Raw genomic sequence first — 18,536 nt, 5'->3', positions numbered from 1 at the left:
GATTGGTGTGTACTCAATTTTGTTATTGTAATTGTAAATATCTAGAATCTCAAATTGCGTTAGCAGTAATAGTTAGGAGAACAGGAGGGAGAGTGAAACCTTGTGATGTTCCAATTCATCTTATCTCAGTCCACCTGAGTCCATTTCAAAATCAAAAAATTCCTCCCGGAGAAGGAAAACAGCTCCTAAAGCCTGTTCCTAAAACGCGGGTAAGTCTCCGATGTATTGCCAATTCCCTTCACTAGCCAAGCTGCATTAGATGTGTCTAGGTGGGACAAAATACTCTTGATTTGTCTATATCTGGGTGTTAGTATTCAGTTTGCCTTTATTATTTCATCATCACGTTTACGTATTCAGTGTGTGAGACATGTAGTACTTGTTAGTCCTTATGATATGGTTCCGGTTTTTTGAAGCCTGGTTGGAAACCACGGTTGGAAGTTCAATTCTCTCGTTTTTCTCGACGTTATGGTGTCCTGAGATCCAATGTAGAATTATTTTTTATATGTGTGTGTCAGTTTCCGAAAATTTTCTTCTCATCCCTGAATGCGCTCGAATCTCATTTTGCATATGCAGATGGCTAGCAGAGCCCTTTGACTATCTGACTAGGCGTAAATTTCTAAGTCCATTCTTTCTTTACTGACTTCTTTTAGTGTTGCTACCACAAGTATAGCAAAATCTTCGCTTCAGAAGATCATTGCTTAATTCTCCAATGGAAAGAGTTAAGTTAACTTCTCTAAAACCACTAATTCGTATACCAAATTTGATTGTAGGAGGGCCACTGAAAGGTTTTAATCATAAATTCCTTTCTTTTTGGAATGTTAATTCCACACAACTGTTTCAGTCTCACTTGGTTCTTCGAGCCTTCCTTTTTCTCCTCCGACAATTCCATCGAAATATCTCGTGGAACAAATCAAGATATCTCCGAATCATAAATTTTGCTGAATTTTTGCTTTTAGTACTTGCAGGCCACAATAACCATAAAAACCTCTTCTAGAAAACCATTGCGTCCCTCTTGAATCAGATTGAAAATTCTGACAGCTCCAAAAAGGCCGCTTCTCGTATAGTCCTGAATTCACCTACAACGAATGCCCAGGCCTTTCTACGAAGTCTCTTCAATTTTATCGCATTGAAAGTCTCATCTACTACTGATCATAAAACCAGTGATCCATGAGAAATCTTCGGTTTAATTGCCCCATGGGACATGTCTAAAAGGATTAAAATAAGAACCTACAGGTGCAAATGCGAAAAAAACAATTAGAGCATTATAGCAAGGAGATTAAATTGCGACAATGAGAAGCCCACAATCGGAAATAATAAGTTAATCTTCGGTCAAAAATGCCGAAATATAAACTTTATTAAAAGAAAGATTCTCAAAAAAAATAATTTGGTATACATTCAACAATATTTTATTTAAACTAATTGTCCTTGTACGCTAATAGTAAGCTCTTTAACATTCACATGATCAGGGGTAGCTAAGATGTAGAAAGCTGCATCGGCGACATCCTCAGCTATCAAAGCAGGAGATTTGAAGGCTTTCTCTGCTACTTCTTTACCATCAGCCACTTCTTTGAATTCTGTTTTAACTCCTCCTGGACTCAAACTACTAATCTTTATAGGCAACTTCTCCTTGTTGATTTCCAGTCTCAAAGTTTCAGTAAGGGCAGTAACAGCAAACTTACTTGCAGGATATACACTTGCACCTACATAATCGAATATTATGTGTCCCACAACACTATTGATGTTGATGATGTGCCCTTTGATGTTATGAGCTTTCATACTCTTGATTGCCTCTCTAGATGCTACTGCTAAGCCTAGAATATTCGTGTCTAGTATAGTCTTCCATTTTCCAATATCACCATCGATTATGCTGGTGCCCAGTCTGACTCCTCCATTATTGATTAATATGGTGATAGGCCCGAGATTGTCGACAACTTTTTTAAAGGTACTGATGATTTCCTCAGATTTGGTTAAATCAGTTTTGAATGATACTAGTTTACCAGGCTGGTTGATAAGCAGTTTGGAGTGCTCTTCTATCCGTTCCACCCGTCTGGCCAGTCCGGCAACAATTACGCCATATTTCACTAAACCTTCGGCTATGGCTTTCCCGATACCTGAAGAAGCACCAGTTACCACTGCCACTTTACCTTTATATTTTTCTAAACTCAAATTGTACGACATTCTGTTGCTTTCTTGGTTTGTATGGAAATTTGAATCACTACGAGTTTTATACCTGATGAAAAAAGGTTTGATACTGCATTATCTTTTTCGCAAAGTTGATGACCTTCAATGAGATATTAGTGTTGAAGCTAAAGTTGCTTCTCAAAGCAAAATACGACATTTTTCCGTTCATCCTCAGGTCCAATTTCCCATCAATAAAAAATAGATATATATATTTCCGTTTTAACAATGCCATGTCATAGATTTTAGTCGTCTGGAACTAATCCTTCATAACTAAAATTTGGTCTATGAACATATCCCATCTGCTCGCGGACTATTTAATTACTCGGCAAAATTTCTATATTTAACACTTATTAGTTCCTCACTGCATGGACATTTCAACATTTATAATGTATTTGAGTAATACACATTATGAAAAGATATCCAAAATATTTGGACTAGAATCCTGAAACATTTCATGATCCTGGTGATTCGGGATCGATATGGTGTCTCGGTCGTCGACGTTTGCTCATAGATTTGACAGTTTTTGAGATATTTTTAATCAGAATCGATATAAACTGTTTTACAAAAGTGAAGAGAGTTCACAAATTTTTAGATTATTTTAAAACTTGCTAATTGTTTTGTACGACATGTTCACACAGGGTGAGTGCATAATGAAGGGACATTGAAGCTAAAAGAAATAGAGATTCTATTAAATGGGGAAAAATTTGCAGTTTTGCGAGCTGAGTTTAAAGCCACTTTGAGGCTTCAAAAAAAGTTATGGCTTATTAGACGTTTACGAAAAACCGAAAAAAGGTCAAAAAATTAAAACTCCTGTAGCTCCTTTATTATCGATGGTACGAAACTGTCCAAATACAAAACTTGTACATAATTGATCTGCAAATATGATAAAGTACCTAATTAAAAAAAGTGGTAGTTTCCGAGATTTGACATCTTAATTTTTTTAAATGGAAACCATATTACAAAGTGGTCCGATAAAATAGCACATTTCTGGCCCTTTTTAATGATATAAGACTTGGTATACCTATTTTCAAAAATTCCGAAAATTTTAGCACTTTCAACTGTTTTACTTATTTAATTTTTCGTAGTTGGCTTTGGAAACAATAAAATTGAAAATTAAATGTAACGATAATTTGACAATTAAACAGGCATTTTGAGGTACTTTTATAATTTATTGTGCCCAATTTAAGTGTGCTTTTGAATTAATTTTTTAATTTTTTTTTTATTTGGAAAAGTGCAATATTATAGAGTGTTACATTCAATGTCATAAAAAGGCAGTTAGGGCTGCATAAAAGTATTTCCAGAGATAGTTTCATTGTCTGCAGCCCAATTTTTCAATATTTAAAAGTTTGTATGATAACTTAGGGGAGTACGGTTCTTTTGTTAAAACTAAAGGAGAATGTAATAAAATTGTTAAAGTTTACTAAATAAATGTTTTCGCGTTGCACAAACCAAAATCGATATACTTCGGCGAGGGAGATTTCCAAACTTGTAAACACATCACAAAAAACTGTTAATAAAGTGTTGAGAAATATCAAATTTCACCCTTATAAAGTAACTGTTTCTAATACATCTTATCCTGGTTATGAAATGAAGCGAATGGAGTTTTGATTATGGTTTATAACTATGTGTCAGGGTAACCTACAATTTTCATATAAAATTCTTTGGATAGATGAATCAAAATTTTCGATCGCTGGTAAGTTCAATCTAAAAAAACATCTATGGTTAAAAAAAAGCCTTGCATTGTTGAACCCAGAGCACTATAAATTAAATTGGCCTTTAATGTTTGGTGCGGTATTATTAGCTCGACAATAGTTGATCTCCATATTTTTGACGATAATGTAACAGGCACAAGATATTTGAACATTTTACAAAATTATTTCAATACTATGCAGGAAGAATTCAATTTAAATATATTTAGAATGTTAATTAATTTCATGATGGGGCACCTTTTCACAATCTTCGAATGGTAAGAAACCTTTTGGATAAAATATTTATGGGGAACTGTTAAAAATAAAATATGCAAAAGAACCCATGAAACCATGGATGGTTTGAAAATAGCCGTGCATAAGGCATTTCGTAATATTAATAGGTATTGTGTGAGCAAAGCTACAAACTTCATTTTAGAAAAGTGCCAAGTGTGTATTAATAAAAATAGCGGGCTTTTTGAACATTATTTTTAATGATCGTTGATTATTTACGTGGGCTCTGATTTACTAAGTGATTTAGCATATTACCTAAACGTAGAAGTTTTAATTGCATCTAATTTTTTGGTGTTTTTAGTTTTGTAATTGAGCTAATATTTTTAACTTGAATATTAAATAATATTTGGGTAATTAAGATGTTTTTAATTGTTTATTACGGCAGCTAAGCTAAAATATACATTTATTTGAAACAAAACCGTAAAAAATTATATAATTTTGGTACTTTTGAAAATAAGTATGTCAAGTCTTATACAAGATATCTAAAACTAACTGTAACTCAGTTATTTATGAACAGATCTTGATGAACTAAAAATCAAATATAATGATGTTTTTCAGATTACCAAGTAGCGTCAAAGTTAATTTTTTTAAAACTCAACTTCTGGTGCTTCAGGCGTCAACTTTAGAATTTCAAACAGAACTCCATATATTTTTTACATTTTTTGATAGAAGATATTTTTCTGAATTCAACGATATATGATAAGTTAATGTTAAAATCATTTTTAATTGAAAAAAATTGAAAAATTTGATCAATATGAGTTGTGTAGTCACGTGTATCCGAAATTGGGTCATTATGAGTTCATGACGATCATCTCTATCGTCATGGGGCCATCTGCGGTATTTTGTGGTCATTCACATTTCGTTCCATCTCATCCTGTTCTATTATCTTGTACAAAGATACCTGATGCCATGGGCAAGTGGTGCCCATATGTTATCCCACAAGAAAGGAGAAGATATTCCATAAGGTCTGCGAGTCCATCAACCGATGACGCAAATAGCGAACATTTTGAAAAATATCGTAAACCATTGACTATTTATCGAAAAACAGTCCAACACAAACAGAGAGCGATCACAATGACCAATATCATATCTTCCTTGTTCTGCCCAAATGACTCATTTACCAGCATATATTTATTATAGGAAAAATATCGATATCCTCTACCATTCCTTAAAGTTTGTTGACATATTTTTGAAACACCCTGTTAAATACTTGGGGTATTTAGGAATTAAAACAAAATAGCTGGCTTCAGTACCAGCCACAACTTATCGGTTCAAAATCTAAAAGTATATTGATTCTCATATTCATATTTTACGTGGCTTAAAATAATAAACTGTGGATACGCTGTTAATAGGCGTACCCCTGATAAGCATGGCAATTTTGGCTATTCAACCATGAGTCACCTTAGCACCTAACAGTTCGGATTACTGGACAATGGTTCCTTTTAGTTATTGCCGGCGAAGCGGTCAGCAATTAAAATCGGATGTTTGGTCAATAAATGAAATTGATGTGTTCTTAACATAAACTGCTGATGCAGCATCGGGATACACTAACATACTTAATAAAAAAAAAGAAAAAATACCAAACACACCCTGTACATCGAGGTAGGGTGCCATATAAAATTTTGAAGTTGGTGTGGGTCTGGGTGAAGGAGTGTGCGTAATAATAACACTGCTGCTGCCAAAAATGTGCCCCGTAACAATCTTTGATATCCGTATGTAAGATTCGAGGTTCAAGGGCGGAGAGAAGAAAACACAATTTCCAGAGCACTTCTTTATTCTCCGTGAACCAAAAATGGAATCCCGATACCACCCGGTATCCATACACAGAATACATCCCCTCTTTTTTGAGAACCGATAAAATGGAAGGGCTGTCCACCTTTTTTCCCACGGGTACCAAACCCCTAAACGTCATTCTCACCTACGCGAAAGGAATTTATAAACAACCCTCTCTTCCCACGCTAATCTGGGGAAGAGTTTGGTACCAAAGGCCTGTACCACTTTCAGATAATGCCAATTAATGGTCTTAACATAAACAAGAAATGCGAAGAGATTCATGACAGCGCTTTTACCATTTTCTCGCACTTATCTTGGGAGGAATTTAGAGCCAGAACACCATGATATTTTCGGATAATTGATTAATTGTTTCAACATGGACAAAGAATGCTCACACGTACAAACCGCATCACTGTATTTCCTTCCGTTCTAAACTTATTAGGATGGTAATTTCTTTAAATAAACACACTGTATGTAGGTAAATTGAACTGATTCGATCTATTTTCACCTGAGGTATTAATGATGTCCACTGCTCTATTTAATTCCGACATAATTTATATTTTGCTTTGAGAACTCAATAATTTAAAATAGAAAGAAATCTTAGTCCAGTGCTGCTTTCAATACGTAGAGCTATTCTGTTTAATTTTATAGAGTCATACCATTCATTTATCAGATATAATGTCATCGTCCATTGCTGGGTATCGCTGCAAATTTCTTCGTAAGCAGGATGTAGTAACTTGATTAGGAAACGCTGTAATCTTCAAATTGTTTTTGAGAGGGGTACTTTAAAGTACGTTGCTTCTACGTTTCACCAGTCTACCTAATTGCATGCGTTACATTTTTAGATTCGGTCTTCATTAAGTAATTTGATAAAATAATCTGGCTTTGAGTGACATCGAAGCTCAAATCAAGGCAAGCACCTTCAGGTGAAAATACTACAAACACAATTGAAACATTATAGGAAGAAAACTAAACGGTAACAATAAGAAGTCAACAATCTGAAATAATAGACTAAACTGCGGTCGAAAATGTCGAACTCTAAACTCTATTAGGAGGAGAATGCTTGAAATGAATGGATCGGTACGCCCTCAATACTATTGGGTTGTTCGATAATTAATGTCGTATTTTTTATGTTTTTTCAAAGTGAATATACTTATATTAATAATAAATATTAATCAATTATGTAGTGGCCATCTTAGTGGATGACCTTTTGCCATCTTCCGGCAAGTTGGAAAATTTCGCGTTCGAAAAAGCCTTGATTTTTAGAAGTAAAAAATTGATTTAACTCATTTTTAACGGCTTGATCGGAATCGAAATTTTTACCATTCAAATGATTTTGAAAAGAACGAAACAAATAATAATCTGATGGCGCCAAGTCAGGGCTATATGGTAGATGAGGTATCAGTTCTCAATTTAATTCCAATAGCGTTATCATGATGGAACAGTACCCATTTGCGATTAGCGAGTTTAGGACGTTTTTTTATATTTTTTCGTTCAATTTCGATAGCAGACGTCAGTAAACATTCGAATCAATAGTTTGAATTGTCGGAAGCAATTCAAAATAAAGAATACCCTTGTAGTCCCACCACACAGATAGCAAAATCTTCTTTTGGTGAATATTGGCTTTGGACGTCGATTGCGCAGGTTTATCTTGTTTGGTCCACGATCGTTTTCGGACTACGTTATCATAGACAATCCATTTTTCATCACTCGTTATGACTCTTTTTCGAAGTGAGTCGTTTTGGTTACGATTCAGCAAAGAATCGCATATGTTAATGAGTTGGGTGAGGTGAATTTCCTTCAATTCGTGAGGAACCCAAACATCCAATTGCTAACGTACCCAAGCTTTTTTAAATGCAGAGAAACCGTTGAATTCGACATGTTCAACTTTTCTTCTATCTCTCGAGTTGTCATACGCCGATTAGCTTCGATTAAGGTCTTTATTTTATCGTTATCAATGGTGATTGGGCGTCCTCTGTGTGGTGCATCTTGGACATTAAAATTTCCGGAACGAAAGCGAGAAAACCAACGCTGGCACTGGCGTTCAGTAAGGCAGTTCTCACCATAAACTTCACACAATTTCTTCTGAGCTTGTACTGCATTTTTGCTCTTTCGAAAGTAAAATAGTAAAATGTGTCAATAATGCTCACTTTGATTGTCCATCTTCAACTTAAATTTTAAACAACTTCTTATTTACTAATTACGTTCAATTTTCGATCGAAAAAAGTCTAAAACATAACCTTTAAAATGGCATATAAAAATATAAGCGACGAGATCACTATTACTCGATATGTATAAATTAAGCCATCTATGAGAATAAAACGACATTAATTATCGAACAACCCAATATATTGGGCGACAGAGAAATGAGAACACCCTGTAAAAATGGTTTTACTTAAATCATTTTTGGTATGCCTGTTTGTATATGGGAACACAAAAAACGATTAAATTTTTAGCCATATTTATCAATGTATTTACCAGCTATCGAGAATTTTAGTTATTTTTTAACTATAAAAATTGCAATAAAATATCAACAATATGACTGCAAAATATCATTTATTGGTGTATAGTGGGCTTAGAAAATATTTTTACGTTAATCAAATATGCCCAAACTAAGAATGCTGCGGAATTTCCATCAATTGAGCGAGGTTGAAATCGGTCGAATAGTGGGTCTACGAGAGGCTGGTCGGTCACTCAAGGAAATCGCCATTAAATTGAACTGTAGTGTAAACACTAAAGTGAGATATTGCCAGGCATGGTTCCAATAAGAGCAAACAGGCAGAAAAAGATGGTACTGGACGATCCCAAAGAACTACAGAACGCCAAGATTGCCGCCTTCGAATTATGGCCCGAAAAGATCAGTTCGTCTCATCGAGGACGGTGGTGGATCGGTGGTTTGCTGACTATGGAAGACCCATTGGAATTCGAACCATTTATCGCCGAATATGAAGATTTGGACTGATTTCCCACCGTCCTCATCTTGTGTTACCGTTACTATCTTGTATTAAATCGACAGCATTGAAGTAAAGAACGGATATATTGGAATTTGTAATGAGATAAGATCGTATTTAGTGACGAATCCAGATTCTGTTTGGGTATGCATTATGTTCGGGCAAAAGTAAAAAGAAAACAGGGTGAAAAACGGGATCCTCAGTTTATAATATAGAGGCATGTCCATCAGGCCGTTGGGGCAATAGTTTGGGGTGTTGTTGCATATGGTATCAGATTGCCTTTACTTTTCATTAAAGGCAGTATAACAGCCCAACAATACATCCAAGAAATCCTAGAACCTCATCTCGTGCCTTATCTGGAAACTCTTGTTAATCCAATTTTCGAGCAAAAAAACGCATGACTTTATATTGCTAGAGTGACTATGGACTCTTTCAAAAGAATACAATCAATTTGCTACCTTGGTCACTTCGATATCCAGACCTTTCATCCATTGAACATGTATGGAACCTTGTGGGTAGAAGGTTGCATATTTACCCCATCCTCCACAAATCCTAGCTGCGCTTTGTCATGCTATTCAGTTAGTCTGAAATGAGACGTCCCAAGAGAACATCAATTATAGATCCATGCCTAGACATGTACAGGAATATATAAAACACCACTAAGGACCTACTTTTTTTTAATAAATTTTTTTTATTTTTAACAATTAAATTTATTCTATTTTTTAATGAAGTATTTGTTTTAACGTAAGAAACGAGCGTACCAAAAATAAATTAAATAAAACTATTTGTACGGAATGTTTTCTTTTCTATGTCGCATAATATATTTTATTAAAAAAAATCTTTGGTATGACATTTGTTAAAACCCATTATACCAATTTCCATAATATCGTAAGCGCTAATTTATAAACTTTCACGAGGAAGGAAAATATGTTTGTATGCAACGAGTTTATATTTCATATTCGAACACATTGAAACAGAATATTTTCAAGAATATTACGAAGAGTGTCCCAAAAGTACCCGACCTAACATTTGAAGAAAAAGAAAATGGAAAATCTTAGATTATTTCTCAACATAATCTTCTATGAGATTGACACACTTTTTTTAGAGATGTTTCATGACTTCTATACCCTGTTTATAATAAGAAACTTCGAATCTTTCAGAATAGGCATCAACCTCTGACTCCACTTTTTCATTTTTTGCAAATACCTTTTCACCGAGCCATTTATTGATGTTCAGAAATAGAAAATAATCCGACGGAGCTAAATCAGGCGAAGAGGGTGGGCGAGGAAAAAGTTCTAAACCAAGTTGATGGATTTTGACTATCGCGATGACGGAAAGGTAGACTGGTGGGTTATTGTGATGAAACAAGACTTTCTTTTTCGCCAAACGCAGTCGCTTCATCCTAATTACTTCGCTCAAATGCTTCAATAAATTTGTATAATATTTTTAGTTTATTGTTTTTACTTAAGAAAAATAGGCAATAAAAATTATTCCACGAGTATGTATCTCAAAAAACTAACGGAATTATCTTTCCTGCAGATGGAAGAATTTTTACCTTATTTGGAGCCAATTCTCCTTTTTGTGTGAATTGTTTTGACTACTATTTCGTCCTAGGTGTGAAATAATATATTCACATTTCATCCTCGGTTATGGTTTGACACAAACATTCGACTTTATCGTTGGGAAATTTTGCCAATCACTCTCTTCAACCATTCTTACGACGATGTTTTATTGAATTGTGAGTAATCGCGGCACCCATATTGCGCAAAGCTCTCTCATATCCAACTGTTCAGTCAAAATGTAATGTGCTTCTTAATATGGCTATTTTCAAATACAGTTTTCTGAATTTTCACCACAATATCTGAAGTGGTCAAATCTGGAATGTCATTGGGTCGAACCACTGCGAAGTTCGTCTCGGCAGCTCGTACGACAGCGTTTAAACTCTACCACCGAATATTTTACATTTGTTAACGAAGACCTAGATTCCCTCAGGGTAGAATCTAATTCCGATTTGATGTTGTCTCGATTAAAATTTTTGAAATGAAAGTATTGAATCAGTAGGTATCGATCACCAATTCAGTCAATCAATTAGGTATCGATGACCAATTATTTCCACGTTCACAAAATCCCTAAAAGCGTTCACTAAAAACGGTTCTAAAACAAACACAAATTAAAGTATTACCCTCAAACTTTAGACCTAAGCTTTTATAGGTTAGATCTTTGTGATATGGACAAATTTTTAACAAAAAAATCGTCACCTATATAGCAGATTAGATATTTCTGAGTTATCCTCATATGTTCACCGTGGAGATAGGGAAGAATTTTTTTAATATGAGATATAAAAAAGCGATTTCTAGTTTTATAAAGCTGTATGTTTTTAAGATCGTTTGCGATGCACATGGGATCATTTTTATTAACTCTCTTCCTAATGTAAAAATAATAAATGCAGAACATTATGAAAATTTATTACAGCGTTTGAGCGCAGTAATTAGGACAAAGCGACTGTATTTGGCGAAAAAGAAAATCTTGTTTCATCAAGACGACGCACCAGTTCACTCTTCCGTCATTGCGATAACCAGAATCAATCAACTTGGTTTCGAATGCTTTTTCTCGTCCACTCTATTCGCCAGATTTAGCCTCATCAGATTATTTTCCATTTCCAAACTTGAAAACATGGCTCGGTGGAAAGCGATTTGACAATAACGAAGAAGTAGAGTCGAAGGTTGATGCTTATTTTGAAACCTCTTGCTATAAATAGGCTAAAGAGGCCATAGAACATCTCTGGGTAAAGGGTGTCAATGTCAAAAGAACCTATGTTGAGAAATAATGTAAAGTTTTCCAATTTTTTTTTTACCTTTAAGTGTTAGGTCGAGTACCTCTGGGGTTATCCTCATAAAAAGTAAGTTCTTGAACATTCACATAACCAGAAGAGGATAAGATATAAAAAGCTGCGTCGGCGACGTCCTCAACTATTAAAGCAGAAGACTTGAAGGCAGCTTCTGCAACCTCGTCCCCATCAGCCACTTCTTTGAATTTTGTTTTAATTCCTCCTGAATTCAAATTACTTATCTTTATAGGTAACATCTCCTTGTTGATTTCCAGCCTCAAAGTTTCAGTAAGGGCAGTAACAGCAAACTTACTTTCAGGATATACACTTGCACCTAGATAATCGAATACTATGTGCCACACAACACTATTAATGTTGATGATGTGCCCTTTGATATTATGAGCTTCCATGCTCTTAATTGCTTTTCTAGATACTACTGCTAAGCCTAAAATATTCGTGTCTAGTATAGTCTTCCATTTTCCAATATCACCATCGATTATGCTGGTGGCCAGTGTGACTCCTCTATTATTGATTAATATGAAGATGGGCCCGAGATTGTCGGAAACTTTTTTGAAGGGTCTGATGGTTTCCTCGGATTTGATTAAGTTAGTTTTGACTGATACTAGTTTAGCTGGTTAGTTAATTAGCAGTTTGGAGTGCTTTTCTTTTCGTCCACCCATCTGGCCAGTCCAGCAGTAATTATGCCATATTTCACTAATCCTGCTATGGTTCTGTCAAGCCTGAAGAAGCATAGGTTATCGCTGCTACTTTACCTTTATAGTTTTCTCAACTCAGGTTGTAAGACATTCTGTATCTTTCTAGGTTTATAAGAAAATTAGAATCATTAGCCTTTGAGCTGTATGCTTGGTAAAGAAAAACATTGAATACTCATGTTATCTTTTCACCAAATATCTATCTACAAGACTCGCCACCTATAACGCACCAGGATCGTGTTTTCTATATTCTTTTTAATAGAATCTTAAGTGATATGTCATATTGAAGATTTTTCAAAAAATGGCAGAGTGGGTGTTCAAAAAAAATATTTATGCTTGGTGAAATTTCACAAATAAATGAATTTTTACAAATATTTTTTAACGTGTCGTATTATAACTATTGATTCATAGTCTGATGCCGACTTTTGTCTTCTCCAATTCATGTCATTATCATGTATGCCTTATTTTTACTCCTTTTTAACAGAAAATTTCTCGTTGCTATTTTTTGTTAACTGTCTTTATAATGTTAACATTGTAATAATTAATTAATATACTGAAAGTAGTAATAGCGATAAAAAGGAATAAACATAATATCAAATAATAACCCTAATAGCATTAACTTTATTCTGGTTATTATCACTGAAAATATGAACAGGATAACGCCTACGAAGTAATCTAGCAATTTACGTGTCCATGGTTACGTTTCTTGTTCCTTAACGATTGTTATGTTTGATAGTTTAATAGCAAATTTAGTTAAACATTTATTTTTTATTTCCATTTATGCTTCAGTTTAACAATTTAAAAAACAATGATATGGTATTGATTATGAAAAATGTCAAAAAAAGTCGCGATTAATCTGTAGACTATACAAAGTCCGCCTTTGGGAACTGACACCATCCGTATATGGAAAAATACAAGTTTAATGTATTTTCGTAGTTTATATTTTTATTTTGTGGGTAAAGTGTGACATTGCAAAAATATTTGCTACCTGATATGACTTCATGTTGCACCGAAAAGCGTCCTTTTTATTCAAATGGAATGTAGCAGTTTTTTTTTAGCGAACATTAGTTTTTTGATAAAAATTAAAATAAGTTTTATAATCCAACATAGTATCGATTCTCAACTGTCTTTTATTTATTTTCATTTTTATTACTTTTCGACACCCGAAGAGCTTTATTACAATTTAATTATTAACAAAATTATTTTACATAAATTGATGATGTAAATTTTGAATTATTAGAAAATTAACACATTTTTTAAAGGTAATCAAAGAAGTACAAAAACATACATTTTAAATTGCAATAATTAAAAAACACATATTTTTTTAATTATTGAAAATATATATTTTTTTTAATTCAAAACAGTAATTTCATTCAAACAGCAACCTACAATTAATTTGGCATCATTCGATTGATAGGAAAAAATGAACAAATGCGATATACATCATGAGTATCAAAAATTAATACTCTTTGAGAAAATCGAAAAAAAAACTCTGATCTACTTTATACTGCGGTAATAGTTAGGTGCATCAGGGCACATTTACGCGATCAAATAGTTTAATGTTTTTTTTTTTTAATTTTAGTTTAAGATTTTTCCAAAACCAAGTAGAAAAAAATTTGTTACGCTAACGATTTAATAAACAATAGTTAACAATAAATGTTCAAAATGTTGCCGGCTAGATGCATGATATTGTTGAACACGTCTTGAATAGCTCCATGTGTAGCTCGTTGAACTTCTGGAGAAAAATGAGAAATGAAGATATTTGGCACCATTGCAATGCAATCTTCGTTGGTAGTCCTAACCAAGGGGATTACATGAATAATATTTTATACAAAACAAGCAATCAAAGTAAACATTAAGCGATTTGATCATGTAAAGGTGCGTTGATGTATCTATTACCTACGCACTACCTATAAAGTACTACATTTAAATACATAAAAAGAATCTGTAGACGCAATAAAATAATTGCTACTCTCATTTATTCTCTCTTATATGGCTCGAGGTGGTAATTTTCCAACATGATTTGAAACAACATACAGTTCTTATACAAAGTATTGACACACGTTTGTAACTCTTATGCAGTTATCCAGTGTTGCTTCTGTTATTAATTCTAATTCCATTTGAATTCTAATATTCTAGAGATTCTATGAATTCTAATAAGTTTGGTAATCTAATTTTGTAAATGGGTCCTTTTATGTGACCACCCAAAAAGATCGAGGGGTACAAAATCTGGAGATAGTGGTGGACATTCTCTTACGTCTCTTCTATCGATCCGTCTCCTAGGGAAAATCTCATCAAGATACTCATTCGCAGCCATTGCATAATGTGGTGATGCACTATCTCGTTGTGAATCAAATATTATTGACTACGTATTGTCAATTTTCTCCTGGAAAAATATTTATAATTTCTTTTGAAATAAATGCAAGTATGATGCGTTATTTAAATTGCTCTCTATAAAAAATGAACCGATAGACTAATGGCCGATTATACCCGTCCATACATTAAGTTTTTGCGAATATTGTGTATACAGAGTCTGCAACCAATGAGGACTGTCTGCAAACCGATAGCGATGATTATGTCCATAAATGGATCCATTTAAGCAAAACGCAGTTTCATCTAATAATATAATTCTAGAAAAAAACTTATTATCTTGAATGCCTTTTTTGCATCAATTCACAAAATTCCACCCTGACATAAAAATCTTATAGCGTCAACACTTGGATAAAGGAGATTTTGTATGGATGAAATTTTTTCGTTTTAAAAGATTGTTTACTGATTTTGCAGATACTTCAAATTCATCGGAAAGTTCGCTGGCAGATTGGATCGGCTTTTCATTGATAGATAAAAGAACATCTAACGTTTTACCATCACTAGTTGCTGTTCAAAATCTTTTACGTTTTGGAGCAGCTTTCGCACCTCCAGTTTGTTGAAATTTTTTATTAATTCGAGAAACTACACTTCTATCAATAGGTCGGTCTGGATATTCCTTATTAAATGTGAGACACACCTTTCTGTAAGTTCTTTTGTGATATGTCATAGTCCAAAAAGATTAAAATTTCAATTCTTTGTTTCTGAAATAAACGGTCCACTTTTTTGATACTCTAATTGTCCTACACGCCTAACAACTGAATTCAAATACTAATGAGTTCTATGAAAAGCAAAATATTTAATATCTTAACGTTTGTTTACATTGAAGACGATTTGCAATTTCTATATCTTATTGTCATTTTTTCATTGCATTTCAAAATGAAATAAGAATGGATTGTTTACCTAGAAAGCAAAGTATAAAACTTTTAATCTTTTTAGATTATGGACTTTGGTTTACTTTTTTTTAAGGAAACTGTAAATCCAATTTCAGTTCTAAATATTTGATTGTATCCCTTTTTGAATGATAAAATAATGCATTGAATGCTTTTTTAAAATTAAATTATACGTTTTTTAACACACGGGTTTATGAAAGTTATAAAAGTGTTACAGTTACTTTTAAAAACATTGTATACTCCGGGGTTTTACAGGGTCAAAGTAAATCCCTATAAATAAATAAAACTATTTTCATTGATAAACTTATTCTTAAATAGATATTATTAATAGGTTAAATTAAATTTCACAACCAATTTTATGTCATGGTTGACGACTTTGCCCTGGAACAATTGGTGTGTTTTCTAAATCAGAACGACGAATCTAAAATCTTTAGGAAGTGTTAAAACGATCATTAGAGCTATAAATGATAAGGTTTAAGGAAAATTAATGACTCTTGCAGCTCAACCCACTGAGTGACTAAAGTTTTAAAAAATTAATATGTAGTTCACATTTCCTTAAGTCTATCAATCCCCTTCCTCTTATATAAAGTTTAAATCTGCTTCTTCCGTATTGGGTACCCCAAGAAATGTATACATTTACCGGATTTATCTATAAAATTAAGACCACGTAACTCACATATTAAAGACACTGTAAAAAATTTTAAAATATTTTCTAATTGCATGGCTGTAGTATAGTAACCATAATATGAATCATTATTCAACCATATCGAGTGTAATGCTTTATCTGTTTTCCTAGGGGCCCTTACGGGATATCGCATAACAGTGCACTTTCTCCACTCTATTACAATGTATTGAAAATGGTTTATGTTCTGATGTATGTTTATATTGAATTACTTTCTCGTCTCATATTACATTAATATTGAAAATGTATGTAGTGTCTATAAGTATTCGTTCTGATATATTTTCAGTTTTTCTAAGAAGTACCAAACCGTTATTTATACAGGGTCCTGCAATAGAAGGTCAGAGTTCCTCAGTTTCTAAGCCAATACGGTTACACTTTTTTTCTTCTGCAACATCACACAGTACATAAAGGAGTATTTCCAAAAATTATTTTTTAATGTAGAGGGAGACCCCAAAAAACTGTAATGATATACAACTTCGTTATTTTAAATGAAACCCCCTATTTTTTTTTGTCATTTTAGGATTTTTCGCTAAATTTTATAGTCAGAGTATGTAAGGTATCCTATCTTTAAAATTACCGTTTCGGAGTTATTCAGAACAATTTGATAGCTGCAACGTTCCACGGAAATCGATATTATGCTTTTACCGTTGTGAATTTTAAATTCAGTTCTTCTGAGGCTCAAACTGTACTTAATACGCTACGTTTTGACATGTTTAAATTTTTTAAAATACCTCCATAACTGCCGAAATAGGCCTCTGAAGTTGCATGAGTTCAAACCTCAATAATTTTTTTAATTTCAAATTGAATGTTTGAATTATCTCGACGTAATCGTGCTCAGAATTTAAAAATCTACAATTTTTGTTAACATTAACATATCCCTAAACCCAAGTATTCCTGAGTTCCCAAAATTTGCCCATATTTGGCTTCCAAATATTTTGACAGTCATGAAAACTATCAAAATGAAATTTTACTTTACTTCTAACATCTTCTCTAGATGATTAAGTGTACTTATTACAATTTGCAATTTACGATTGTCACGAATATAAGGCAATAAATATTATCTGATTTTTCAGATTTTTATTTCTATTTGATTTCAAGAATTGCGGATATTCTTATTCAAAATAATGAATTTTTCAACGGAACAGTTGATTGATATCATTTTTATTTTGGAAGAAAGTGAGAAAAATTATTTTCTACCCAGTCGAAGTTATGCTGTTCGGTTTCTTAACGGACGCCATCGAAAAAGCATCAGCTTTTGTACATTACTTGAGCAATTTTTGCAAACTAAAAAAAAAAAAAAGAACAAAAACTATCAGAAGCGAGACGATGTGACTATTAAAATCTTTAGAAGCCAAAAAGGGGCAATTTTCGGGAACTCAGACAACGAAAGTGGAAAATTTTTGAATTCTGACCACGATTCCTTTGTGAAAATTGGGGCATTCATTTTTAAATTAACAATTTATTGAGGTGTGAAGTTATGCGACTTTGGAAGCGTATTTCGGCGCCCACAGAGGACTTTTTATTTTAATTAAAACAAGTTACAATGTAACGTATTAAATTTAGTTAGAGGCCCAGGAAACTGATTCCGAAATTCACAACAATAAATGCACAATATGGATTTTCATGGAACCTTCCTGCTATCAAAATTATGTTTACAGGGTGCTCCAATAAGAGCGACTTGGATTATTATGGATTTATTAATGGTTTTGATAAAAAACTGATTTTACACTTATATGTACGTTCTTATAGAGCACATTTTAAAAATGTTGTCATCTACACAGAGTGTGCAAAAAAAAAATAACATGCAAACTTCCATTTTTTTAAATCTATCGCCCTTTGTATTTTTTAATATTTGCAATTAGAAGAAGAAAATAGTGGAAGTTTGTATAAAATATATTTTTATTAACATTATTTTATATACAGTATGTATATAAAACTCGGAAACGGTAAGTTTTAAAGATAGGACACCTTATATAAACTGACCTTAAAATATTACGAGAAACTCGAAAATAACAAAAAAAGCGGAAGGCTTCGTTTTGAGAGGACCCTTTATACTAGGACATAACTTCTAGAAAAACATCTTTATGTGCTGTGCGATTTTAAAGAAGAAAAAAATTATAACCTTTATTGGTGAAAAAGCTAAAAAAGTCTGACGCACTATTGCAGGACC

The 18,536-nt window shown here is 33.2% G+C and overlaps 2 protein-coding genes across 3 annotated transcripts in view; both read right to left on the bottom strand.

Annotated features, from left to right (window-relative positions):
- Positions 1-18,536, bottom strand: part of LOC136339601 (uncharacterized) — a 52,155-nt gene that overhangs the window by 7,138 nt on the left and 26,481 nt on the right. Inside the window, exon 1 of one of the 2 annotated variants that reach the window (XM_066282989.1) lies at positions 9,343-9,387. The exons of the other annotated variant lie outside the window; for it this stretch is intronic. Coding sequence (XP_066139086.1) covers positions 9,343-9,372 — 30 coding nt within the window. The 5' untranslated portion in view covers positions 9,373-9,387. Of the gene's footprint in view, positions 1-9,342; positions 9,388-18,536 lie in introns of those variants that run through there. 2 annotated transcript variants of the gene reach the window in all.
- On the bottom strand, positions 1,325-2,258 carry LOC136339625 (farnesol dehydrogenase-like). The gene has a single exon (XM_066283038.1). The coding sequence runs from the start codon at positions 2,176-2,178 to the stop codon at positions 1,411-1,413; it is 768 nt and encodes a 255-aa protein (XP_066139135.1). The 5' UTR covers positions 2,179-2,258; the 3' UTR covers positions 1,325-1,410.

The sequence above is a fragment of the Euwallacea fornicatus genome, chromosome 6 (genome assembly GCF_040115645.1).
Source record: "Euwallacea fornicatus isolate EFF26 chromosome 6, ASM4011564v1, whole genome shotgun sequence".
NCBI lineage: Eukaryota > Metazoa > Arthropoda > Insecta > Coleoptera > Curculionidae > Euwallacea > Euwallacea fornicatus.
This window is presented reverse-complemented; position numbering and strand designations above follow the sequence as displayed.